Here is a 25,640-nt window from a genome sequence, read left to right on the forward strand (position 1 = left end):
CTCAACAAATTTAAGAGGATAGAAATTATTTCAAGCATCTTTTCTGACTACAGCTTATGGCATTTTTCACCGAACTAGAGCAAATAATCCTAAAATTTATATGGAATCACAAAAGATGGAGAATTGCCAAAACAATGCTGAGGAAAAATAACAAAGCTGGAAGCATAACCCTCTCAGTCTTCAGACACTGCTACAAAGTTATAGTAATCAAAACAGCATGTTGTTGGCACAAAAACAGACATGATCAATGGAACAGAATAGAGCTCAGAAAAACCCACACACCTATGGTCAATTAATCTTCAACAAAGGAGGCAAGAATATATAATGGAGTGAAAGACAGTCTCTTCGATAAGTGGTGCTGGGAAAACTGTACAGCTACATGTAAAAGAATGAAATTAGAACATTCTCTAACATCATATACAAAAAATAAACAAATGAACTGATGTAAAGATCTAAATAGTACCTTTCTTTACTGTTAAAAACTGATATTGGAGAATATGGTTAATATCTTCAGTCCAGTAAACTTCTCATCACTGAACCCCAGAATTGGACAGACTTACTCACCTTGTCCCAAGCATCACTGTACTAGAGCAGGCCTCACCCTGCAGAAGCTGAGCTTGATCCTTTAGGGCAGAGCAGAATGAATGCTCTCTGTAGACAGGCTGATCCCAAACCGGAATGGGGAGAAGTGGCTGGGCTATTTGGGCCTTGTTTCTCCTTTCACCTCACTTAATAACCTGGGGCAGGGTGGCTGAAGGAAGAGTGATCACAGTGTTATGCTACTGAAGCTTTCTTCACGTGGAGGAAAGAAGTATTCCCTCTCAATACTGCAGCATATTTTAAATTGTAGCAGATGAATAACTTACCTGTTTGCTGTCTTGTCTTCTTCAATTAAGACTTCAGTTAAGTTCCATGAGAAGGAAGCCATGCTCAGCTCTGTGCACATGGGGCCAGAATGTTGTCAGGCCCACAGCAGGCATTCTTATTTATTGAATGAACAGATGCACTGTAGAGTTTGTTACAATGCAAACTTTTTGGTCTTTATTTATTAATCCAATAAAAAGTCTACAATGTGCCAAGAATTTTCTTAGGCAAAAGCTTCTGAGATAAAAATGAATCAGAATGCAACAAAATAATGTTATAACATAGAGAGTTTTGTTCTGAAAACAACTCAGTGGTTAGATCTTTGAAGAAAATTTAGTTGGAAGGCCTCTGATTCTCACTTGGACTGTACAGGTTGGTCTTTTGACTGCCCTATACTTCAGATTTCCTATTTACTAAACAAATGATGGGGATCATTTTGAATAACTTGTGGATTATCAAACTTTTAAAGCTGTTGCCAAGGCATTATGAAATCTTTTGAAATGTTTAGCACTTCCTGGCCTTGGCTTCTTGATCTGGATAAAACTGAATGTCTGAGATGAAAACAGTATTGTGTACTTTCCTTGAAACTACATATATACTATTAATAGACATTATTATCTAAAAAAAAAAATAGGGCCAGTAAAAACAAAACGAAAACATGAAATTTTCCATGATTTTCTTGAGTAGGGATTATATATCAAGACATGTGCTGAATTTTCAAAAGCTTTCTTTCATGTAATAAATTTACAATGGGTTCCTGAAAAGCAAGGATAAACTGGTTTTTGTGAATCAAAAAATTTAAAAATATGGGGAGGGGATAGCTCAGTGGTAGAGTGCCTTCCTTACATGCATAAGGTCCTAGGTTCAATCCCCAGAACCTCCACTTAAAAAATAAGTAAATAAATATGTCTAATTACGTCCTCTAAAAAAGCTTTTTTAAAATATATGTAATGAGTTTAAGATTAAGCAACTCTATAGATTTCATACTGAGTGTCATACACTTGCAGTAGGGCACACATTATTTTAAAATGTATTGTTTTAGTTCATTACAAAAAAAAATCAAACTCCAGCTATAGGATAAGTTGCTCTTAAAATGCAAACAACTTTGTTATAATAGTATTTTATATAAAAAGGTAGTTGTGCAACAGTTTGCAGGAAAACTGAATACAGTAACAAGTATGTAGGCTTGGGAATAGTTTTCAAATTTGCAGCAGATACCAAAGAAATCTTATATGATTGACAGTTGTTTAAGCTAACAAAAGAAAACCCTGGTTCCAGCTATCAAAAGGATAAAGACAAAAGGCCCTTCTATCTCAAATCAATCAGGTTTTGAATGGCATCTTTTCAGCATAATAAAGACGTATATAAAAAAAAAGACAAAATACCTTCCCATTCTAAAACATTTCCTTTCAGTCCGTATGTACTTTACATAATCTTGTGTTGTTTCTGCTGCAACTTTCAACGTCCAAAGTAAATCCATAGTGTTTTTTAAGAAGTCAATAGTAGGAGTAGGAGCACAATATAGTAGTTTCACTGTTACTTCCAGAGTCTATAAAATCCCAGTGCTATTGCCAGGCAAGTAAACACTGAGGCTGTGAAAAGAAGAAACCACGTTACATACAGGCCATGCATTTGTGAGTATCTTGCAGAGACAAACAGAATAATATCTTCAATTTAAATGAAAAGCAAAAAGCACAGGAAATCCAACCGATTTTCTACCTTAGGTTTTTCATTTCTTAGAAAATTAAGCTAAGGATAAAGGATACCCATTAGGGCAGGATTAATACCAGTTCTTCTTAAAATCTTGTATTCTAAACCAGAATAAGGATGACAGTAATTTCAAAGTGTAGATTGTATGTCAGAATCTATGAACAGTGTTTGTCATCATTAACATTAGCACTTAACAATGACTACTTTAAATAATTATGAACTTTAATTTTAGATATAATTTATTAAGTGAAAAACTATCTTACCTATATTAAAAAATTACATGGTTAAGCTAGCGAGACACATCTGTATTATCCATAAGAATTTTAATTGCCTTTTCAGTACTTAAAAATAATTTCATAATTATTAAAAATTTAAATAAAAAATGAAATTTTAATGAAAACCCTTAAAAAAAACTCAGTGAGGTAAAAGAAAAGGCAGCAAAAAATCAGGCTTTTTAAATAGTTAATACCTTTATTGTTACATCATTCTGGATAGAAAACCTTTCTGTTCTCCTTAAGGAGGTGAATGTTGGTGAGGCTTTTAGGGACTCCCTAGATTCTAGTTTAAACAATCATGACTTTTAGAAGAGACTCTGAGATGGAGAGTAAACTTCTATCCTATTTTTAATGTATAAATCTAATTATACATTATCCCATTTGACCCTGCTACTTACTGAAACTTGGTTAATGACAAGATCATTTCCTTAATTTTAAGAAATGGGATTAGGTCTCTCCAAGACAGAGTGGGAAGCTGGACATTTAAGAAGAAAGAATAACACTAAGAGTTTCTTGTCTTGTTGCCACTGGTCAATTGTATATTCCCCTATTTGATCCTGTTACTAGTTACCATGTTCCAGGCACGTGCTGAAGGATTCCATATATCACCTTATTTAGCCATAATTAAAACCCTATGAGGTTGGTGATAGTATTCCCATCGTGTGGATGAGGCAACAAGCCCAAGGCTGTACTGCCAGCAAGTGGTGGAAGCAGGACTAACACTATGTGTACAAAGCTTCCCCTAACCTGGGTTGCTTTGAGATCTATTTTGAAACTGGGAATGCACACACCAAACAAGGCTGATTTGGAACTTCCCTGAGCATTACTACTGAACAACAGATCTCCACTTCCAGAGACTTTGCTAGAATAGGGGTTTTCAAAACTTGTTTTTTGAAAGCCTAGAACCCTTTCTTCAAATGGATCTTCAGCAGAAGCCCAATATTTTAAAAAATAGAAACTAAGCCATTCAAACTGAGGAGATGAAGAGGGTGTGGGTCTCCATCTTTACTCCAATTACCACTTTAACGTAATTAGTGGCTGCCAGAAAATCACTGATGATATAAACCAGCAATTTTATTTTGGACAACAAGAATATAAAAAATTTTAAATATGCATATCTTTTGATCCCAGATTCTAATGTGCATAAGCAACTTATTATATAGAAATATTAGTATGAGGGTATAAAGATATTTGTGTGTGTGTAATTTATTCATACAAATATATATGGCTATTCAGTGCAATATTGTTTTTAACAATGAAAAACTGGGAGCAGAATGTCTGTTAATAGAGGTTTGGATAAATACATAATAGTATTTTCATACAATGGAATGCTATGCTTTCTAGTAAAAAGATGTCTATATATGTATTCATGTGGAAAGATAGTCAAGACACCTGGTTAAACTTTAACAAGTGGTAGTCTGTACAGTAACATCTAGTTACTATTTAAAAAATCTGCAATGTTTATATCTAGAATGAAAAGCCTAGAAAGACATACACTATGAACAGTAAAATGGGGAGGAGGCTTTCACTTTTACTACACTGCTTTTGAATTATAAACAATTTAGAATGAAAATACATTACTCTTTTATCAAAAGGAAAAAGAAAAGTAGTACTTGAATAGGGCATTCTTCCTAACTTCCTGGGGCTCTGTACATGCGTCAGGTCACATGGTATGTGAGGAACTCAGTGTGTGACAATCTAATTTTAGGGAGCTCTGTCAATTGAATTCAAGGCAGGAAGTAATTTCCCCCCCTTTGCTTGCTATGGTTTTCAATAGCCTGTATCTATTTTAGCAACCTTTGTCTAAAACTTTTCTTTTTTTCCCACTGTGGAATACCCAGTTTATTTTTGCGCCATTTTGTAGTTGTGTTTATGTATATCCTTGACATCCATATGCTTTACATACTATTAGGAGGATGTAGAGTTGCCTGTTAAACTTATATCCTAAACTTACTGCCTGTTAAACTTACATTCTCCAAGCACTGCAGGGGACCAAACAATAAAGGAAACCTGTTACAGTGCCTCCTTTTTTCCTTCCGTGCCCCCATGGCTACCTTGGGATGTAGGAGCTAACAGGTCTGAAGATCACATGACAAACACAGCCTTACCTGCAAGATAACGAATTGTCTCAAGCTTATTAGACTCCATCAGCGTTTTTAAAGAAGCAATTTCAGTGTCAATTTTGTTACCAGTCTCTGAAATAATACTTCTGGTTGTGGTATCCTGTAGTAATTAATAAGACAATTAAATTTTGTCCCTATGTATCATGGACAAAATGTTTACTTTAGAAACCCTCACTTATGGGCTAATTTTGTGTTACAGAAGTTTTAAGTGCAGAAATACGTAAAAGCACAGTGATATTAAAAAATATAACATTACATGAACATTACAGGCTGACAAAAAAGATTCCTTCTCTGTTGATATTGGAGACAGGATTATCACATTCTGGGCACACGCTATTAACAGCCTCACAGTAAGTAAGATACAGGCATACCTGTTTTTATTGCACTTCACAGATAACACACTTTGTTTTTTTTAAACAAACTGAAGATTTGTGGCAACCCTGAGTCAAGCGAGTCTACTGGCACCATTTTTCCAACAACATTTGTTCGCTTCATGTCTGTGTCACATTTTGTTAATTCTCATAATACTTGAAACTTTTTCATTTTTATTCTATTTGTTATGGTTATCTATGAACAGTGATCTTTGCTGTTACTACTGCAAAAAGATTACCACTCACTGAAGGCTCAGAACATGGCTAGCATCTTTTTAGTGACTCTTATTTTTTAATTAAGGTATGGATATTGTTTATTTAGACATGCTGCTTCGGCACACTTAACAGACTACAGTATTGTGTAAACATAACTTTTATATGCACTGGGAAACCAAAGCATTTGTGTGATTCACTTTATTGCAACATTTGCTTTATTGATGTGGCCTGGAACGGGACCTGCAATATCTCTGAGGTATGCCTGTATTTGAGACCTAAATATGTAAGAGGATAAACTAAGAAGCAAAAATGTTAGTCACAGAACTCTCACTTTTCATGTATAAAGTCCTTGAGATAGCATAGTTGAAACTTGACATTTTGCAAAAGAAAAAACCAACTAGGTTTACAACATAAGCTGACACCAGTATTAAAGGAAATGGCAAAAATGCTTGTCAGGTAACACTGAATGCTATGTGCACAGGGCCTAAGGGGTAGGAAGAGAAATAAGATGATATTTAGAGCTCAGAAATTAGCTGTGAGAGAATTTGTTGATTTCCGTATTTATCTCCTTTATCTTGGTCAAGAAGTAAGAGAAGAGAATAGGCTGCTTGGAAAGGCAAATGGGACCTTCGCTTCTTTTGAATTATAATCTAGTGATGGCTCTTGTGTTAGAAGGTAGACCAAGTAGCTCTTAACTTCTAAGAAAAGGACTACACTGAGTCAGAAAGCTGGATTTCACTCAGTCATAGAGATTAAGTAATGATTACACTATAGGATTACTAAGAGGTAAACAGTAGTTATGAGTTTGAGGTTTAGAATCCAAGTTCACATTTCATGCTTATTAGCTCTGTGACCTTAGCCTCCCTCTGCCTCATTTTCCAAATTCTTAAATGGGAATGAGTGCCTACCTCACATGGAGGGTAAGAGGATGAAATAAATTAATAGACAAAAATAAGTAAAACAGTATCTAATATGTAATAAGCACTCTATTTGCTATTATTTAAAAAAATTTTAAGATAATTATTTAATTGAACCTCGGTACTCATTTAAATACTAATTGTGAATCCCTGTCTTTTAAAAAAATAGTTCTTTCCCATATAAAAATAACTTAGTTTAAAAAAAAAAAGTCTGCTACCTGGGAAGCGTGACTCTGACTCAGAGGTCATAGCTCAGGCACTACCATCCACTTGGCGGCGGCTTCCCCCCAAGTACAGGTAACTACAGTAGCTCTGAGGAGATCATGGATTCTATAGGGATGGCTTGTTCAAGTCCACACTTACAAAATGTTACACATAAAAGCAGTTATACAAGGCATGAGAGCTGGGCAAAAGAGAAACTTTGACATAGCAGCTTACTTTTCTGGTAAATTCTGTGGTTGCTTCCATAAGTTTCTTTTCTTGATCTGTAAACTAAAGGATATGGTTTATCAGGAGGTTAAAAAAAAAAGACAAAGAGGAATTAAAAAGGAATAAGTGACCAAGAAGGTACATTTAAAAGCACATTACCATATCTGTCACTCTGCTCCTTTCCAGGTTGATATCCAGTTTATTATCTGCTCTAATTCGACTAGTTTCATTCTTTAAAGAAAATAAAAATATTTAAAAAGTGATCTCATAATGAATATTTGTTCTGAAATTAATAAAATACTCTGAAGTGGGAAAAAAGTTTCACTTACTATCAGTTGTTGCTTAACTTGTTCTAATTCAGTTTTCATTTTCTAGGTATAAAGATCATACACAATTGGCATTAAACCAAAAGTCCATATTATGATTTACTAAAAAAGAAATCTGAAACCCTGCATAAGCAAATATTAGACAATCTATGGATTTCTAATACAAAATTTGATTTAAAATAAAGACAAAAAAAGAACTAAAAATTCATCTTATTCAGAAAACAATTCTTAGAACATCAGAAAATGTGTTTATATTTTATTATAGTAGCTCCCTTAGCACTGGGGATATGTTCCATGACATCCAGCGGATGCCTGGAACCTCAAATAGTACTGAACCCTATATGTACCGTGTTTTTTCTTAACACTAACGGCTGGGTGGCACATACAGTATGGATACACTGGACAAAGAGATGATTCACATACCAGGGGGGTGCAGTGGCACAGTGAAAGATTTCATCATACGACTCAGAACAGCGAGCAATTTAAAATACGTGTATTGTTTATTCCTAGAATTTTCCATTTAATATTTTCAGACTGCAGTTGACCACAGGTAACTAAAACTGTGGGAAGTGAAAATACAGATAAGGGGGCACTACTGTATTTTACTTAAAGAAAGATTGATATTCTAAATTTAAAAATATTTAAGCTAGTGGATAACAACAAAGGTCTGAATTACAGAAACATTTTTCTCTTATGTGACAAAAATGATTATAGTATCAAGAAAAAAAGGAAAATGCCACATTACTGTCAGCTCTGAGAACATTACACTGAACCACACTAGAAATTTTATAAAATATATGTAGCTCAAAGAGTTCCCTTTTTATGTGACCTATAGAAGATACAACTCTTATTCTCTAGTTTCAGGAATCTATGATTTATATATACATTAGGTATGGTTAAACATGTAGTATATTTTCATCTAAAAACTTGCTAATAATTATTTAATAACCACATGAAATCATTTTGGGTCCTATTCTTTACCAAACAGAATATTTGTAAAATAAGTTATTTTATTAATAATAAATTAAAACTTGTATCACCTGGTTCTCTGCTCTCAGATTTGCAAATTCACTTTTCTCTAGGATGACCATGTCTTTCCTGATGGAGTCCAAATGAGCCATTAGCTGTTGTACTGTTATTTCCTAGAAAGCAAAATTAAAATAATATAGTGATCTATGTATTGCCATCCCCTTACATGGAATTGTTCATGAAACTTAAAAAGAATCTGTTATCTTGCTACAAGGTATAATGTTGCTTGGCTAAGTAAAAATAACAAAACTTGAAACCAATATGCCTGAAATATCAAAATGAAAAGGAACAAGAAATGCAAGGGAAAAAAAAATTTCCCAGTGAAGAGAAACAAATGTCTAGGTCTTTTCACTGAAAGAATTCCAATAAAATGCTTACTTAACCTCTAAGAGTTTCTCAACAAATAATGCCTCTTTGTTTATTTACTTATTTTCAAAATATTTACATGGAAAAGTTTTAATTTTCATTGCTTTGATTTTGAGGGATTTTCTACCATTGGAAATTTCTAGGATAATGGGTAAGACTCAGAAGTCAGGTAATAAAGCAAAATAGGTAGAAATATGGTTTAAATAATTACCCCTTGTCAGCATAACATAATTAGCTTTGTTTAAATTCCTGAGTTATCTTTCCTATATTTGGCACTACAAAGAATTTGTGAAAGAAAAGCTGGCCCGTATTTGATAGATTTTTAAACTTTTCCTTCCCTAGGGAGGCACATTTTTGTAGAAATTGTAGCAAATAAAGAAAATACAACTTTTACCACTAACCTCAAACTCATGTGGCTTGCTGACTCATCTTTTATCCTTTTTTATCAAAAGAAAAGGCAGATGAAGGTGTAACCTTGAAAAGGACCCTCTGTAACAAGTTTTATAAACAACAAAAAAACCCCAAACAAGAACGGGATCCCCAGCAGAACTCCCATTTTTGTCACAATTTGTGGCTAGGGGTGCATTGTTGAGGTTATGGTCCTCCACTGGCCAACATGGGTGAGAAAGGCTATCTCAAAACTGACATGACTTTTAGAAAGCAGAGGCTACAACCGTTCCAAATGCATGACTAGGAAATGGCTCAGTCTTTAAAGGGTCTGGAATGCACACATCTTCTCCAAAAACAACTCTCAGATGGCACAGCCACATAGAGTGGAGGTTAAAAAAATGTGAGTTCTGGAGTCAGGCTGCCTGGGTGAATCCAAACGCTGCCATTTATTGTGAGACTCTGGGCATTTAACTTCTCTGACCTCCTCTTTGGTACAATGGAAATAATAACTACCTATACCTTATACAGTTATTTTGAGCATTAAATGCAATAACGCACATAAAATGCTTACAGTAATACTTGGTGCACAGTTAGCGCTTCAATGAATGTAACGAGATATGGATCTAATGGCTAAAGCAGGACAGTATAGCTCCAGTGGTTTGACGTGGAGGAAGTTTTGCTTTAAATATTATTCCTATCATAAAATTTGAAAGTACTTTTTAGTGTGCAACAGACATCCTTGACTCTAATGCCTTCCCTAACCCTCATCTATATTACTGGGGAAGGGGTTTATTTTCTTTTGGGTAGTTAGGCTTCGTGAGAATTAACATTCATGAGAATTACCCCAGAATCATATGGAAGTGGCCTCTAGGGGTTGTTAGTCCTGTTGCCCCCAAATATTATGGAGTTCTAAGACAGTAACTGTAATGTTATCCTTGTTCAAATCCTTAATAAAAATGTTATTTTATTACCAAGACTATGTAGAGAAGAGCTGAAAATTTAATTACATATTTCTTGTAGACTCTGAACCTGAGGATAAGGAATTGTACTGTAACCCTAATTAGCCTCTTTTTATTTTCCTTTCCTCCTTTAAATACAGTTTGTGGCTCAAAAAGCCTACAAAACAGCATATATGTCCATTTTCAAAAACTTTAAGGGGAAAAATATAATCTAGCATTAAGTAGTCAAATCTATTAAAAGTGCGATCATTGTTAACTATCGTGGAGCCACCAGAGAATACGAATGTAACTCAGATTACAAGCAAATTCAGAATATAACTGAATTCTCAGATTGAGCGGACTTGATTTAGCATGGCCCTTTCTGAAGTGATCAAGTGTGAAGTTCGTTTGCCTTGAGGCTCATGCTCAAGGATGGAACAGGATTTCAGTTTCACACACTAGTCATAAAAAACCCAAAAGTTTAGTAGTAGTCCTACATCCCATCCTACATTTTAAATGTAAGACTAAGTGGTCCTGACTGGTATATATAAAAGATAAACAAGTTTATACTGTATAGCACAGGGAACTATATTTGATATCTTGTAGTAGCTTATGGTGAAAAAGAATATGAAAACGAATATATGTATATTCAAGTATGACTGAAGCATTGTGCTGTAAACTAGAAATTGACACAACATTGTAAACCGACTATACTTCAGTAAAAAAAAATACACACACACACACACGAAACACACTGGGACCTCAAAAAAAAAGAAAAATTAAATCTGAATTAAAAAAAAAAAAAAGACTAAATGGTCCTGGCAGCATAATTCTTCAAACAACAGTTTTAATTCACTGACTATATATATATATATAGGCAAACTTAAAAATCTGATTTAAGAGTAAATGACTTTATTAAAAATGTCATTAGCTCTTTCAGGATAGCTCAGGTGTTTGAGACCATTAAACAACTGGCTTTTTCTTTGGTGGATTTAGTAGTCTGTTATGATCCTGAGTAAATTTAGGTAAAATAATGCACACACAAATTGAAAGTTGTTAAATCTAGGGGTTGAATGCTTTTAATTCTAAACATATAATTAATTAGAGATTACAGTAAAGATCTTTAAAAGCTTTCAATCTTTCATCACCTTTAAAGTAATGAAATTTTATGCAAGAGCTCCTAATTTTATATAAGAAAGAAATCCTAATTCTTTCTGCTATGAAATTTTATCTGAGGAGGAAAGCCTAAATATGAGTATTTATCTGAGGAGGAAAATTAAAATTAAAAAATACAGCCATAGAAAGGAAACAATTGTTAAACACAGTGAATTCATGATTGATAGACTATGATTTATTATTCCACAGTTAAGCTCATCTAGCTTATTCCATCCTTTATATAAAATTATTGCTTTTTGTCCATAGTACCACAATGAGGACTCTTGCAAATTACTCAACATCCCTGATCCTCTCTTCCGTGGCAAAATAGAACAATTCTGCCTACTTTTCAGGTTGTTAAGAGGGATTAAATAAGATAATATATGAGAAGTCCCCAGCACTGTGCCTCTCACTTCTTATGTTCTTAGTAAATGGTATTATCTGACATTTAAGGATTTGAATATCTGGTCGGATTAAAGCATTACAGCCAGGTGATTTATGAAGTCCTTCCCAGCTATTAAGTCCCTTCCAGCTTTCCAAGTTTGTGAAAATCAACCAGAACATACACATTACTGCAGTGAAGTGATTAGCTCTTTGGCTGCGGTGGGCTTTCTATGGGGAAAAAGTTGCTTAACAACCTACCACCATCCCATGATTCCAATAATATAATTATTTTACACAATGAAAGATCTAACAAAATTTAATTCTCTGTGCTACCAGAATTTTGTGAAGACTATTCCAACTCCTCAATCTCTCTGGATACTGACTCTACTAAAGGTTTTCCATTTTTTGTTTTTGGTCCCTTTAGAAAGAACAATGGGAAGACACAGGTGTGTTGGGGAGGTGGGTGGGTAGACAGAGATGCAGTTATGAAAAAGGCTGTCTAATGAAACAGTTAGAAGTGATAAAAATGAAAATACTACCTGTTGAGCTTGAGTGGCCATCTCCTTATAGATAGTATCCAGGCTGACATTTGATAAGGTGGTTAATGCTGATACAATTGTTTCTGCTTGTGCTTTGTCAAATCCTATAGGCAGCAAATAGGTATTTATATTTTTTTAAAAAGTGCAAATCCTTCTCAGAATAAACAGGATAACTTTCATCATTTAAATTGTCATACAGTTGACTCCTTAACAACATAGGTTTGAATTGAGTGGGTCCAGTTAGACGCAGATTTTTGTCAATGGTAAATACTATTGTACCTTACGACCTGTGGTTGGTTGAATCCATGGATGTGGAACTGCAGACACAGAGGGACACTATAAAGTTACACTATAAAGTTACTGTGCAGGGGTTGGTGCCCCTAAACCCCACATTTGTTCAAGGGTCAGCTGCAGTCTTTTTAAAAAAATCAACAGATTGTGCTAAGTTACTTTCTAAAAGCACTATCCACATTTAATTCCACTGATCCATTTCCCCACATCTACATCAACATGGATATTACTAGTCTCTTTTGAGTGTATAATTGACATAAAAATGGTATTGCATTGTTACTTTAATTTATACTTACGGTTTGCATATCCTTGGTCAAGCATCTTTATATATATTTATTGGTTATTTATATTTATTTTTCTATGAGCCACATATTTATGGATGCCTTTGGACGTTTTTCTATAAAATTGCTGAACTTTTCTTATTGATTCATATAAATTCTCTATATATTAAAGCAATAATCTCATATGTATTGCTAACATTTTTAACTTTACGGATCGTATCTTCTGATACAGAGATTTAAGTAAATATTTCTATAGTCACATGTCAATCTTTACTTTCATTGCTTTTGAGTTTTGTCTAGCTTCCTTACTCTAAAATTAGTCTATAATATATCTATATTATAATTTTTATGTAGTTTATCATTTTTTTTTTTTTACATTTAGCTTTTACTCAATCTAGGATTTATTTTTCAGTAAGGGGATCTAATCTATTGCATTCCAATGATTAGTCATTTATCAGAGCTCATTTATTAGTTCTTCCTTTCTCTAATTTGTAATGCCTTCTTTATTGCTAAGACATACTTACACACACACACGTTTCTGAATGCCATTCTACTCCATTAAATCAACTCTTCTATTTCTGTAGTAGGACATAATTTAAATTACTGTTTTGACATCTGGTAATTTTTTGTGCCTGTTCTTTGATTTCCTTTTTGTCTATTCTTAACACTGTGCTTGTACTTCCACATGAACTACACTATCAGCCTAGAAACTCTTGTTGTTTTTATTTTTTTACGTAATTGGAATCATTCTGCACATGCAATTTTATATAATGCTTTTTTCACTTAACATATCTTGAGTATTTCTTCTATCAGTAAATACTCTTCTAGCTATACCATTTTATGACTAAAATATTCCATTGTATGGATGGCTCTTGTATTTAGCGACTCTTAGTTGTTCCTAATAGTGATACTGTCTTGACTAGATAATCTATTGTGAGTGCTGTTAATATTCCCCTTTCAAGAGGGACCTGTGTTTCTTACCATGAGCTTCCAAGTCCTGAACCAGTGCATGGGTATCAAAAGTTAATTTCCTTTGTCCTAAAGGAGTTATGTCCACTTGCCTCATATCATATCCTTCCTTGGTTGTGGTGGTGAAGAAGTCTGAAAAGAGAAGACAACTTGTTTTGTAGTAACTAACAGATGCATCATCATACTTTAGCTTCTATAGCATCTCCCCCCACCTCCCAGCAGTTTATAATACCATTCCAGCTCTTCTACTTAGGAATTCTATAATTTCAAGCTAGATAAATGACTCCTCTGAGCCCGATTTCTTATATTTGAAAAGTCTCTAACATTATTCTATACACAGCAAACATTCAATAAATGTTTACTTTCTTTTAGTATTCTGAAATGTTAAGAGTCAGTCTTAATATACTTCAACAGCATTGAGTATCACTGCCACACCTCTAATTACCGGAGAGCAGAAACCGCCCACCTCTCCTCAGTGCTAGGAAGTCTTCCATAGAGCTATGACAATTTTTCATACATACACCCCCATATAAAGTAGCTTTCTGTACTCCCACTCTCCTATATATCCACAGTCTATTTTCATAGTTCTCAAGTCGTGTCTGAAACTATCTTGTTTACTGTTTGTCTCTCTGAACCAGACTGTAAGCTGTATGAGGCCCGGACTGTGTTTTTCATTATTGTATCTTCAGTATCTAAAACAGTGCTTGGCAAATAGTCGGGTCACAGTATTTTACTGTTGACTCAATCAGTGAATTGGATTTTAAATCCTGGAATATCTAGTGTTATCAACACAAAAGACCCACAAAATTTTTCTCATTTTTGAAATATCCTATTATATAATAATTTCTCAGTTTTTAATCTAGACACAGCATGGTCCTTTTCCATCTACTGCTGATTTTATTAAATTTGAGTGAATTAATGTATAGGACTGGACATTACTCTTTCATCATCAAATTTTATTAAGAACTGTTTTCTTTTGGGGAGAACTTTGTCCATATACAACTTTATTGTATTACCATGTGTTAAGTAAAATAACCGCTAATTAGTATGAATACAAGGTGCTAGATACTTTACATACGGCCAAGGCAAGGTAGTATTATCTACCTTTTTAGATAAGAAAAGCCAGACCCAGGAAAGGGAAAGCCTAAGGTTTTGTCTAAGGTCACAGAGTCTCTGGCAGAATCAGGATTCAGATCCAGGTCCTCCAAATGCAAAGCTCATGCTCTGTCACCCCATGTTCTCTTTTTTTATCCTAAGCCACCTAAGACATCTAGGTACTTAAAACAGCAGCAACCTCAAGTATTCCTTTCTGCTAGTACGGTGTAAGGCAAATGTGATTGCTTCCTCTATGTCTTTCCAGCTAACAAACATCTGAGTGCCAGGCACTGTGTTAGGCACAGAAGATGATGAGCAAAACCAGACAAAGCTATGTCTTCATTGACTTTTTAGACTAGTAGGCAGGAAACAGAGGTTTTTAAGAAAAAATCAAACTTAAACTCTAAATTCAAATGATGAAAGAGTAATATCCAGTCCTATACATTAATTCATTCAAATACTCAGATGAACTCTATCTAGTTAACGAGATACGAAAGGAAGCAGATGTAAAGGTGAAATTATGAACACACACAAACACACACACACTCATTAGCACAGGGGTCAGTCATCTTTGGCTTTGAGTGCCATCTAGTAGAGTTAAGCAACGGGCCTGTGTGTGTCAATACTAGACCTATGGAGGGAGAGAAAAGGAAAAATTAGAGGAAAAGGGGGAGCAGATTTCAAGAATAGTTCCAGTAACAACTACATTAGGAATAATGATTGGTAGCCTTAGTTACCTATCCTTGATTAGAAGTTCCATCTTTTATTTGGAGTTTGAGGGGAAAAAATCAGTAATAACATTTCTATAACATGTTACTACTTTCACACCTCTTACTTATTCTTAAAATTCTCATGATGTGGATGAGGCTCAAAGGAGCTAAGTAAGTTGTCTGAGAGCTTAGTCTCAAGAGTGAGGCAGATTAGTACATAATTCCTCTGAGTTCAGTCAACAAACTTTGAATACTTTCCACAAAGAGAAGCTTCCTACTTGTCAGATGAAAAACAAATGCACAACCTAAAAAGTTGAGAATTATGTTTTTGGAGGATTTTCAGGGGATTTAAGCCCAGATGACAGCCTCTCAGATCACTCTGAGGGACTGCTCTGAAGAGGTAAGGAAGGAGTGAGGCCATATAGGAGTTTTGCAGCAAAAGCCAGGTAGTGAGAACATCAAAAGATCACTGTTAATTAAAGAAAACCAGACATCTCAAGTTAATGAATTTACAGCTTCTCTCTGTCTGGAAAGATGCAAGGGATCTGGACTCACGGAAATCATTCCTTTGGCATGCACCTTAACTATCTAGGGTCAGTATCCTGCTTTTCTCCATCATGGCTGAAGGCTTGACGGCCGCAACATCCTTTGCTTACTGATATGGCAAGTAACGTTTCTCATCCACGGTGTCTCCCCTTGGTCATAAATTCAACCAACATTTGGGAGGCGTTGCATGACCAATTTTGTCTTACGGTGCTAGGAAGGCTCATTCCCAGATCAGGAAAAGATTCTGTTGATAGGCCACTCAGTGTATTAATTTTTAGATTAGGCCCTGTTGATACTCTAAAATTAACTGGGTCCCCTAACTAATCTATTATGATCCAGGAAATGTTTTTCCTTATTGCTTCTTCCTGTATCTAGAGTTGCACTGTTACAATTATTCTATGTAGAATTATGTATTAACTGTCTCAAAACTTTTAGCCATCATCAGTTTTGTTGGAGACCAGGTTACACGTTGGGTAATGAAAGAGACAACAGTCTTATAAAACAGGATATAAGTAATACAGCAAGTGACATTAATAAAGTCATAGTACAGCAGTGAGAGACACAAGCATAAAGAAACTGAAAACCAAAAGAACAATTTAAAACAATGATTAGTATAACTAATCGTAATCTGGCTGGAATAAACCATAAAGTCCACAGGGGAGCCAGATGGAGAAGCCAAATTCTGGAAGGATCAGGTAGAGAGAAAAAGATCCATGTTTCATCTGTGCTTACAAAGGTATGCTTTCAACTTGTAGATCACAAGAGGAAAGGTTTCTCTGGAATATACAGATTAAAAGTCAGCATATTTCAGAAAAAGTCCTAAGATTATAAATCATTTATCAGTTCATTCAGTCTTATGTAATTAATTCCTGATGATCTGAATGTAGTCATCAGGTTTCCCATTAGAGTTTTGTCATTTCTTCTCCAGTTCAGTGGTATGATCTAAATACTATCAGAAACGTGTATTTGTCAAAAAGTCCTTTTTATGAATCTTCATGAAGATCTTCATTTTATAGAAGCAACAGAATAAAATAATGATTGTCTATAAATGACAAGACAAAATGGCATGGTTAAAGATCTGATTACAATGCAACTGACAAGAAACTTGAATATTTCTGTGACATACAACATTTTAAAGTAATAACTAAGAGGGGAAGGTAACAGCTCAGTAACAGAGTGTGTGCTTAGCATGCACGAGGTCCTGGGTTCAATCCCCAATACCTCTGTTAAAAAAAAAAAAGATAATAACTAGAATTATAACTGATAATATACCAGGGTGTATCAGATTTTTAGGAATTTCATATAAATTTTGGAATATCTATATTAATAACATTTATCCATACACTACAACCCAAGGTTTATCTCATGTCACTTGACAATGATTATTTAACATACCAAATAAGTCTAATTAGTTTAATATTCCTCTCTGAGATGTCACAGGGTTACTCTGAAGCATCCCAGAGTTAGCTGGAGGTCAGAAGAACTTTAGTTATTTGGGAAGTTTGTCAAAAATATTAAAAAGGTTTCAAAACACTTACTCAAATAGGATCATAGGTCATTGTGAAACAATACTTACTCACTTAACCAAAGTGACAGAAGTTGAAAAATACAGATCACTTAAAGGCAAAGAAACTTACACAATCTGTTACCAAATACAGTACTCCAACAGAGAAAAACCAAATCTAGTCCCGCACCAGCCTACTTTTAATAACAAAACCCATTTACCTAATTAAATTTAATCTAAACCCAGCCTGACCATGTACAAAACTCCTTTTCCAGGGCTCCCTTTCTACAAACCTTTCAAAACTTTTTGTAGCCATATTAGTTTGTCCCTTATTTTTCCATCCAAAAATAACCAGCTCTAGGGCAAAATCATTCTCTCCCCTTAGCAAAATCTATTTCCATTTCCCATACCTTCTTTTGCAGAAAACACTCATTGTACTTTCCCTGCATATTGAAATGTTTCCCTTATTATCTTTAGTGCTTTTAATTTCATATTACAATTTTAACCCTTAAAAACCTTTATCTCTAGCAAAAACCTACATGCAGCAAATGATTGCACTCCGTCATACCAGCATTTCCTGACTGGAATATCCCATAACCTCTAGAAACCTATAATTTAATTTCTTTCCTCATTGTGATAGCCAAACACATTAGTTTTCCTCTTGTAAGGAGACAAAAGTAGGTAAATTTGGATCCATTTAGTATTTAATGATCCAATATTTTATCTTACGTAAAATGACCTGGATATCCAAAGAATTCCCATCATTTAACTTAGCAAAACTCAAGTTACCAAAAATCTGAAGAAACTATTTTAGACAGACATTCTCAAAACATAATTATGACTAAAGAGTTCAAATGAAAACTACCTCCCCTCCCCTTGGTTTCAGGTTTTACCTGATTGAGCAAATTAGGCTCAGTCTCATGTCATTGTGGGCTGTTTTTACATTTCTGATTTGTAGAGATTTGCAAGATAACGACAGTTGCTTTTAACTCGCCAAAGAACTGGTCTGTCACATAAATAATATTAAAAGACTGATTTGCCCAACTATTTTCTTTCATTTCCTTTCTTATATCAGTGAGAAGATTTCCAACCAAACTGAAGCTCAAGAGCTCTATATTCTGGAATGTTTGGGCTTTAATTTATCATGTCTTCAAAAGCTTGCATAAAGCATTCAACAAAGGCTCTCTGAGTGCACAGGTTAGACTCAAAGTCTCTACCATTTTGATCAGTTTCTGAATATTAGTTCCCAGTATTACTTTATACTGTATGGGCTCAGGTAACCCTATTGGTTTCCTTTACTGTATTTCATTAATGTATCCTGAGGGGCAGATTCATATGCCCTGTCTTATAATACGAAGCAGGAGAAGCCTTTCCCAGTGAAACATGTCTATCCCACAATATAATTCAGCAAAACAGATGTAACCATCTTATATAAAGACTATTTAAATATACCAACTTTTACAGACCTTCATCTCAATTCTATCAACTACTACACCATCAACTTTGGTTTCCATTAGGATGCAATCAACAAGTGTTAGTCTTACAAGAAGTCCTAGAAGCCTTTTTTTTTTTATCCTAACAATTTTATCTATTTTTTATAAAAAGCTCTGGGGTCCCCAGTATGGGGTTAGCCAAGGGAATCAGGCCCTTTTGTCACTCTTTTAACTTGATTAATTGTTCAAACTGTTGCTCCAAGTAATTGCTGGTCAGGTATCTCAGTGTAATTTTCTTCCAGCTTTTGAAGTGTGTGTATTAAACTGGGGTAAATAGAGCAGACTTGTTTGGGGCCCTTTAATGTTGGGGCCAGCAGGGGGTTCCTTTGGCCCATCCAACCTTAGGTAGCACAGTATCAAACCTTTGATTTAGTCCTATTAATGTCAATTTTATTTACCCCATTTTAAAATAACCATCTAAAGATTTCTTTATTCATTTGGAACAAGTATCTTCAAAATTTCCACCTTGGGCTTGGATCAAGATGGCAGAATGGAAGGACACAGAGCTCACCTTCTCCCACAAATACATCAAAAATATATCTACATGTGGAACAATTCTCATAGAATACCTACTGAACTCTGGCAGATCTCATACAATGAAAACGATGAGAAAAGTTACCACCTTTCTCAAGTAGGTGGTAATCAAGTAGCATAGGAAAAGAAAAAATTGGGACAGGACCTGTACCCCTGGGAGGGAGCTGTGAAAGAGGAAAAGTTCTCTCACCCTAGGAAGCCCCTTCACCAGCAGGGAGATCAGCTGAGATAGAAAGGGAGCCCCACAGGTTTGGAGAACACAGCAGCCAGTTTGCAGCAGGAAGAAGAGAGAGAGACTGGCACAGAGGATCTGTGCCACCTCATGGTACTCCCCAGCCCAAGCGGTGGTGGGAGCCAGAATACACATTCTTTTCAAGCACACATGGAACAACCACATATTGTTAGGATAAACCACATATTATGACACAAAACAAGCCTCAACAAATTTAAGAGGATAGAAATGATTTCAAGCATCTTTCTGACCACAACAGCATGAAACTAGAAATCAACCACAGAAAGGGAAACAAGAAAAAAACAATTATGTGCAGACTAAACAATATACTACTAAAAAACCAATGGGCCAACAATGAAATCAAAAGGAAATTAAAAAGTATCTTGAGATAAATGACAACAGAAACACAAACACACAAAATCTATGGGATGCATCAAAAGAAGTCCTAAGAGGGAAGTTTACAGCTATATAGGCCTTCCTCAAAAAAACCAAAAAAAAAAAAAAAAAAAAAAAAAAAAAAAAAAATCCCAAACAACTTAACCTACCACCTAAAAGAAGTAGAAAAAGAAGAACAAACAAAACCTAAAGTCAGCAGAAGGAAGGATATAATAAAGATCAGAGAGGAAAAAAATAAAAGAGATTTTTTTTAAAAATCAATGAAACCAAGAGCTGGTTTTTAGAAAGAGTAAACAAAAATCGACAAACCTCTGGCCAGGCTTACCAAGAAGAAAAGGAGAGGATGTAAATAAAGAAAATAAGAAATGAAAAAGGAGAAATAACAACTGACACCACAGAAATACAAAAAACAAAACAAAAACAAATGAGAATATTATGAACAATTACATGCCAATAAATTGGACAACCTACAAAAACAGACAAGTTTCTAGAAACATACAGTCCACCAAACCTGAATCAAGAAGAAACAGATAATCTGAACAGACCAATCACTAGAAGTGAAATAGTGTGTAATTAAAAAAACAAATAAACAAAAAACTCCCTGTAAACAAAAGTCTAGGGCCAGATGGTGTCATTGCAGAATTCTACCAAACATACAAAGAAGAACTTATACCGATCCTTCTCAAACTCTTCCAAAAGACTGAAGAGGAGGGAACACTCTCAAAGTTGCTCAATGAAGCCACTGTCACCCTGACACCAAAACCAGACAAAGACACTACCAAAAAAGAAAATTACAGGCCAGTATCACTGATGAACATATATGCAAAAATTCTCAACAAAACATTAGCAACCTGAATCCAACAACCCATAAAAAAGATTATACACTACAATCAAGTTAGATTCATCCCAGGGTCACAAGGGTGACTCAACATATGCAAATCAATGTGATCACCACATCAACAAAACAAAAGACAAAAACCACATGATCATCTCAATAGATGCAGAAAAAGCATTTGATAAAATTCAACATTCATTCATGATAAAAAAAAAAAAAAAAAACCTCTTACCAAAGTGCATATAGAGGGAACATATCTCAACATAATAAAAGCTATTTATGACAAACCCGTAGCCAACATAATACTGAACAGTGAAAAGGTGAAAGTCTTCCTGCTAAAATCTGGAACAAGACAAGGATGCCCACTCTCACCACTTCTATTCAACACAGTACTGGAAGTCCTATCCATATCTAATTAGACAAGAAAAAGGAATAAAAGGGATTCAAAATGCAAGGAAAGAGGTAAAACTGTCAACATATGCAGACGACATGATATAATATATAGAAAACCCTAAAAACTCCACACAAAACTACTAGAACTGAGACACAAATTCAGCAAGGTACCAGGATACAAGATTAACATACAGAAATCTGTTGCATTTCTTTACACTAGCAATGAAATATCAAAAAAGGAAAGTTAAAAATCCACTTTAAAATTGCATCAAAAAAATAAAATACTTCAGAATAAACCTGACAAGATGAAAGACTTATATGCTGAGAATTACTGACAAAGGAAGAAATGAAAAGATTTCTCATGCTCTTAGATTGGAAAAATTAATACTTTTAAATGACCATACTATCCAAAGCAATCTATAGATTCAATGCAATCCCTATCAAATTACCCATGACGTTTCTCATAGAACTAGAACAAATAATCCTAAAATTTATATGGAACCATAAAAGACCCAGAATTGCCAAAGCAATCCTGAGGCAAAAGAACAAAGCTGGAGGAATAACCCTTCCAGACTTCAGATAATACTACAAAACTACAGTAATCAAAACAGCATAGTATTGGCACACACAAAAAAAGACATATAGATCAATGGAACAGAATAGAGAGCCGAAAAATAAATCCACACTTACAGTTAATTAATCTTCAACTAAGGAGGCAAGAATATACAATGGAGAAAAGACAGTCTTTTCAGCAAGTGGTGTTGGGAAAGCTGGTCAGCTGCATGTAAAGCAATGAAGTTATAACATTCCCTCATGCCATACACAAAAATAAACTCAAATGGCTTAAAGACTCAAACATAAGACAGGATACCATACATCTTCTAGAAGAGAACATAGGCAAAACATTCTCTGTCATAAATCATAGCAATGTTTCCTTAGGTCAGTCTCCCAAGATAACAGAAATAAAAACAAAACAAAACAAACAAACAAACAAATGGGATCTAATCAAACTTATAAGCTTTTGTACAGCAAAGGAAACCATAAACAAAACAAAAAGACAACCTACAGAATGGGAGAAAATATTTGTGAACGATGTGACTGACAAGGGCTTACTTTCCAAAATAACACTAACAGCTCATACAACTCAGTAACAAAAAAACCAAACAAACCAATTAAAAAATGGGCAGAAGATCTAAAGAGACATTTCTCTGAAGATGACATACAGATGGGCAATAGGCACATGAAAAGATGCTCAACATTGCTGATTACTAGAGAAATGCAGACAAAACTACAATGAGGTATTACTTCACACCAGTCAGAATGGCCATCTATTAAAAAGTACACAAATGATAAATTCTGGAGGGGTATAAAGAAAAGAGAGCCCTCCTACACAGTTGATGGGAATATAAGCTGGTGCAGCCACTATGGACAAACAGTATGGAGGTTCCTTAAGAAACTAAAAACAGAGTTACCACATGATCCAGCAATCCCACTCCTGGGCATATGTCTGGAGAAAACTCTAATTCAAAAAGATAAATGTACCCCAGTGTTCACAGCAGCACTATTTACAACAGTCAAGATATGGAAGCAACCTAAATGTCCATCCACAGATGACTGGATAAAGATGTGGTGTATATATACAGAATGGAATACTACTCAGCCATAAAAAAGAATGAAAGAATGCCATCTGCAGCAACATGGATGGAACCTGAGATTATCACACTAAGTGAAGTAAGTCAGACAGAGAAAGATAAATATCACATCACTTACATGTAAAATCTAAAAAAAAGGATACAAATAAACTTATTTACAAAATAGAGTCATAGACACAGAAAACAAACTTATGGTTACCAAAGGGGAGAGTGGGGGAAGAATAAATTAGGAGTTAGGGGTTAGCAGATATAAACTATTACATACAAATTAGATAAACAACAGGTTTTACTGTACAGCAGAGGGGACTATCTTCAATATTTTGTAATGAACTATAATGGAAAACAATCTGGAAAAGAATATAGACATATAAAACTGAATCACTTTGCTGTTTACCAGAAACTAACACACTGTAAATCACCTATACTTCAATATATTAAATAATAAACTAACACAGAGCTCTCTGGGCTCCACCTCTGGATACTGACCCAGTAGTTCTAGGGGAAGGCCTAAAATCTGTTTTTAAAAGCACCCTCCAGTGTTTTTGATATTCTGCTAAATTTGGGAAGTAGTAATGAACCCAGCACTACTGGTCACAAAACTTAAGACAAATAACATCACCTTTCTGTCCCTTCTCTTTAAGAAGGGAATTGGACTAGACAATAATTAAGCTCATTCCCTGGGTCAGAGCTCAAGGTTTTCAAATTCCTTTATTACTAACAATATTAGGCAAACAAACTACTTGTATACAGTAAACATTCAATAAGTATTTAGTGATGAGGGACCCAATTACATTAGGTGCAAGGGGCCACTTAAGGTTTCTCTAAGAACACTCAGATTCAGGCAGGTTAAATCAACAAACATGCTGAGACATTACTGTTTAATTATGTTGATGCATTTTCCATGTATGGCATGTACTGCAAAGTTCATTCTCTTAAAATGTTTAATATTCCGTTTTCATTTGCATATGTAAAAAAGCATAGCTCTACAAGTTTACAAACGATTGAGGTTGGGCGATTTCCTAGGGTTCAAAAAATGCTACGTCCTTTTTGTAAAGACCATCATAATGTGTTTGTATACTAAATACCTAAATATGTAACCAAGTACCTTGTGAAGGACCCTGTGTGCTTAACAGCGGTCTTATAGATGGGGGATGGACAGCTATATTCTTGCCATGTGAGTAAAATGAAACAATATGGTAACAGCTTAACAAAGTAGTGGTACTAGGCGGCTCAGTTCACCAGGCACCTTAGATTTACGGTGAACCGAGAATGCTAAGGTTAGTATGAAGTGCCTCCTCCGCGAACAACCTTAAAGAGTTTAAAAACTGGGGAAAACAAAGATTCTGGAAGCATCTCTCAATAAAGCCAGATAACTAGGACACATTGCTGTCAGGTGCGCTGGCCAGGCAACACCTGTAGGTCCCCGCATTGCCGTTTTCTTTTGTTGTTGTTCGAATAGCTGACTGCCAAGTGACCTGACCTGAAATGTACGCTGTAGTTTTACTAAAAACCTGGGGTCGAGGACAGCACCTGCGTAATACAGTCTAAGTTTGAACAGGGCGCAAAAGAAATCAGGACTTCCCCAACACTGCTTACTCTGTGGTTTCCTGACACACCTACGAAAGGGCAGGGATTATCAGCCTGATTTAATTAAAAAAAACAAGGGCTCAGAAAAAAGGCTGACGGCAGCTCTAGTAATGGAGCCATGTGGGAAGCTCAGCCAGAATAGAATGGCAGTCCTCTGCTCGGTCCTCGCCCCTCCCGCCTCAACCCCACCGGGTGAGCCCCAGCAGCCGGGTCGCCAGCGCCAGGAGTGGGTTGGGAGGAGGGCGTGGCACCATTGCCTCCCGCTCGCCCGAGCAGGCAAGAACCACGGGCACCGTCTCCCTACAAAGCACGCAGGCGTCGGTAATACGGTGCCTTTTCTCACCTCTCGGCAGGGCCAGCGAGAAACGCCCGCGGGGAGTTGAAGCCCGGCGGCCCCCGCTGCCTTCAGACCGCAGGAGCAGCCAAACCCGGCGACTCCACATGCCCTCGGTTTTCCGGCCGGCGGGAAGGGGCGAAAGACTAGATGAATGAGCTCACGCTTTCGGGCAAGGTAGTTCTAGCACCGCGAGGATGCTGGGAAATGTAGTTTTCGGCCTGGCACAGGCACACTTCCCGGTGCGGGCTCGCACCGCGGTCCAGCAAAGCCGGGCCTCCTCACACACGGACCCACAATTCCCTAGCATGGTTCAGAGCGGCTCCTCTTCTCCCACCACCCCTCCCCAACTCTATACGCCGTTACCGCCCTAGGAAAGCGACATCTTGTTTGAGAAACTTCCGGGGCCTAGCAACGAGGTGTACAGCTCAACAACCAGTTCCCGACGGAGAGCCAACGGCCATTAAGAGCTTAAATCGGTAGGAGTCACGTCTAGCCGCACGGCAACCTGGGACGTGCAGTCCTCGGCGGCTGAGCATCTCGGGGGATCGCGCAGAGACCTCTGGGAAGTGTAGTTCAGCGAGTCCCTCATTCTTGCTGCTTCATATCCTGCTGCTTCGCCCTCTCGTGTACAGGAGGACGTACTTTACTTGGTTTAGACGCTCTCTTCAGGGAAACCGAATTTCTCAATTTCTAGGGTGGACCTGATTTTCCCCATTTATCCCTTTCAGAATTTAATTACCGCAGTCTTTGCCC

General features: G+C 35.9%; 1 protein-coding gene across 2 annotated transcripts; it reads right to left on the reverse strand.

The window, feature by feature from the left end:
* Positions 1-1,014: 1,014 nt before the first annotated feature.
* On the reverse strand, positions 1,015-25,378 carry CCDC90B (coiled-coil domain containing 90B). Of its 2 annotated transcripts, XM_031460448.2 has the most exons (9): positions 24,894-25,378; positions 13,586-13,705; positions 12,033-12,136; positions 8,272-8,373; positions 7,235-7,276; positions 7,065-7,136; positions 6,915-6,968; positions 4,958-5,072; positions 1,015-2,456 (listed from the first exon to the last, which is right to left on the reverse strand). In XM_031460448.2, exons 1-9 carry the CDS (start codon positions 24,991-24,993, stop codon positions 2,401-2,403), a joined length of 765 nt encoding a protein of 254 aa, XP_031316308.1. In that variant the 5' UTR covers positions 24,994-25,378; the 3' UTR covers positions 1,015-2,400. The 2 variants fall into 2 exon arrangements, with proteins under 2 accessions (XP_031316308.1, XP_010988540.1); XM_010990238.3 differs by lacking the exon at positions 24,894-25,378 and having other exon boundaries at positions 13,666-13,705.
* Positions 25,379-25,640: the final 262 nt, after the last annotated feature.

Source organism: Camelus dromedarius, chromosome 12 (genome assembly GCF_036321535.1).
Source record: "Camelus dromedarius isolate mCamDro1 chromosome 12, mCamDro1.pat, whole genome shotgun sequence".
Taxonomy (NCBI): Eukaryota; Metazoa; Chordata; class Mammalia; order Artiodactyla; family Camelidae; genus Camelus; species Camelus dromedarius.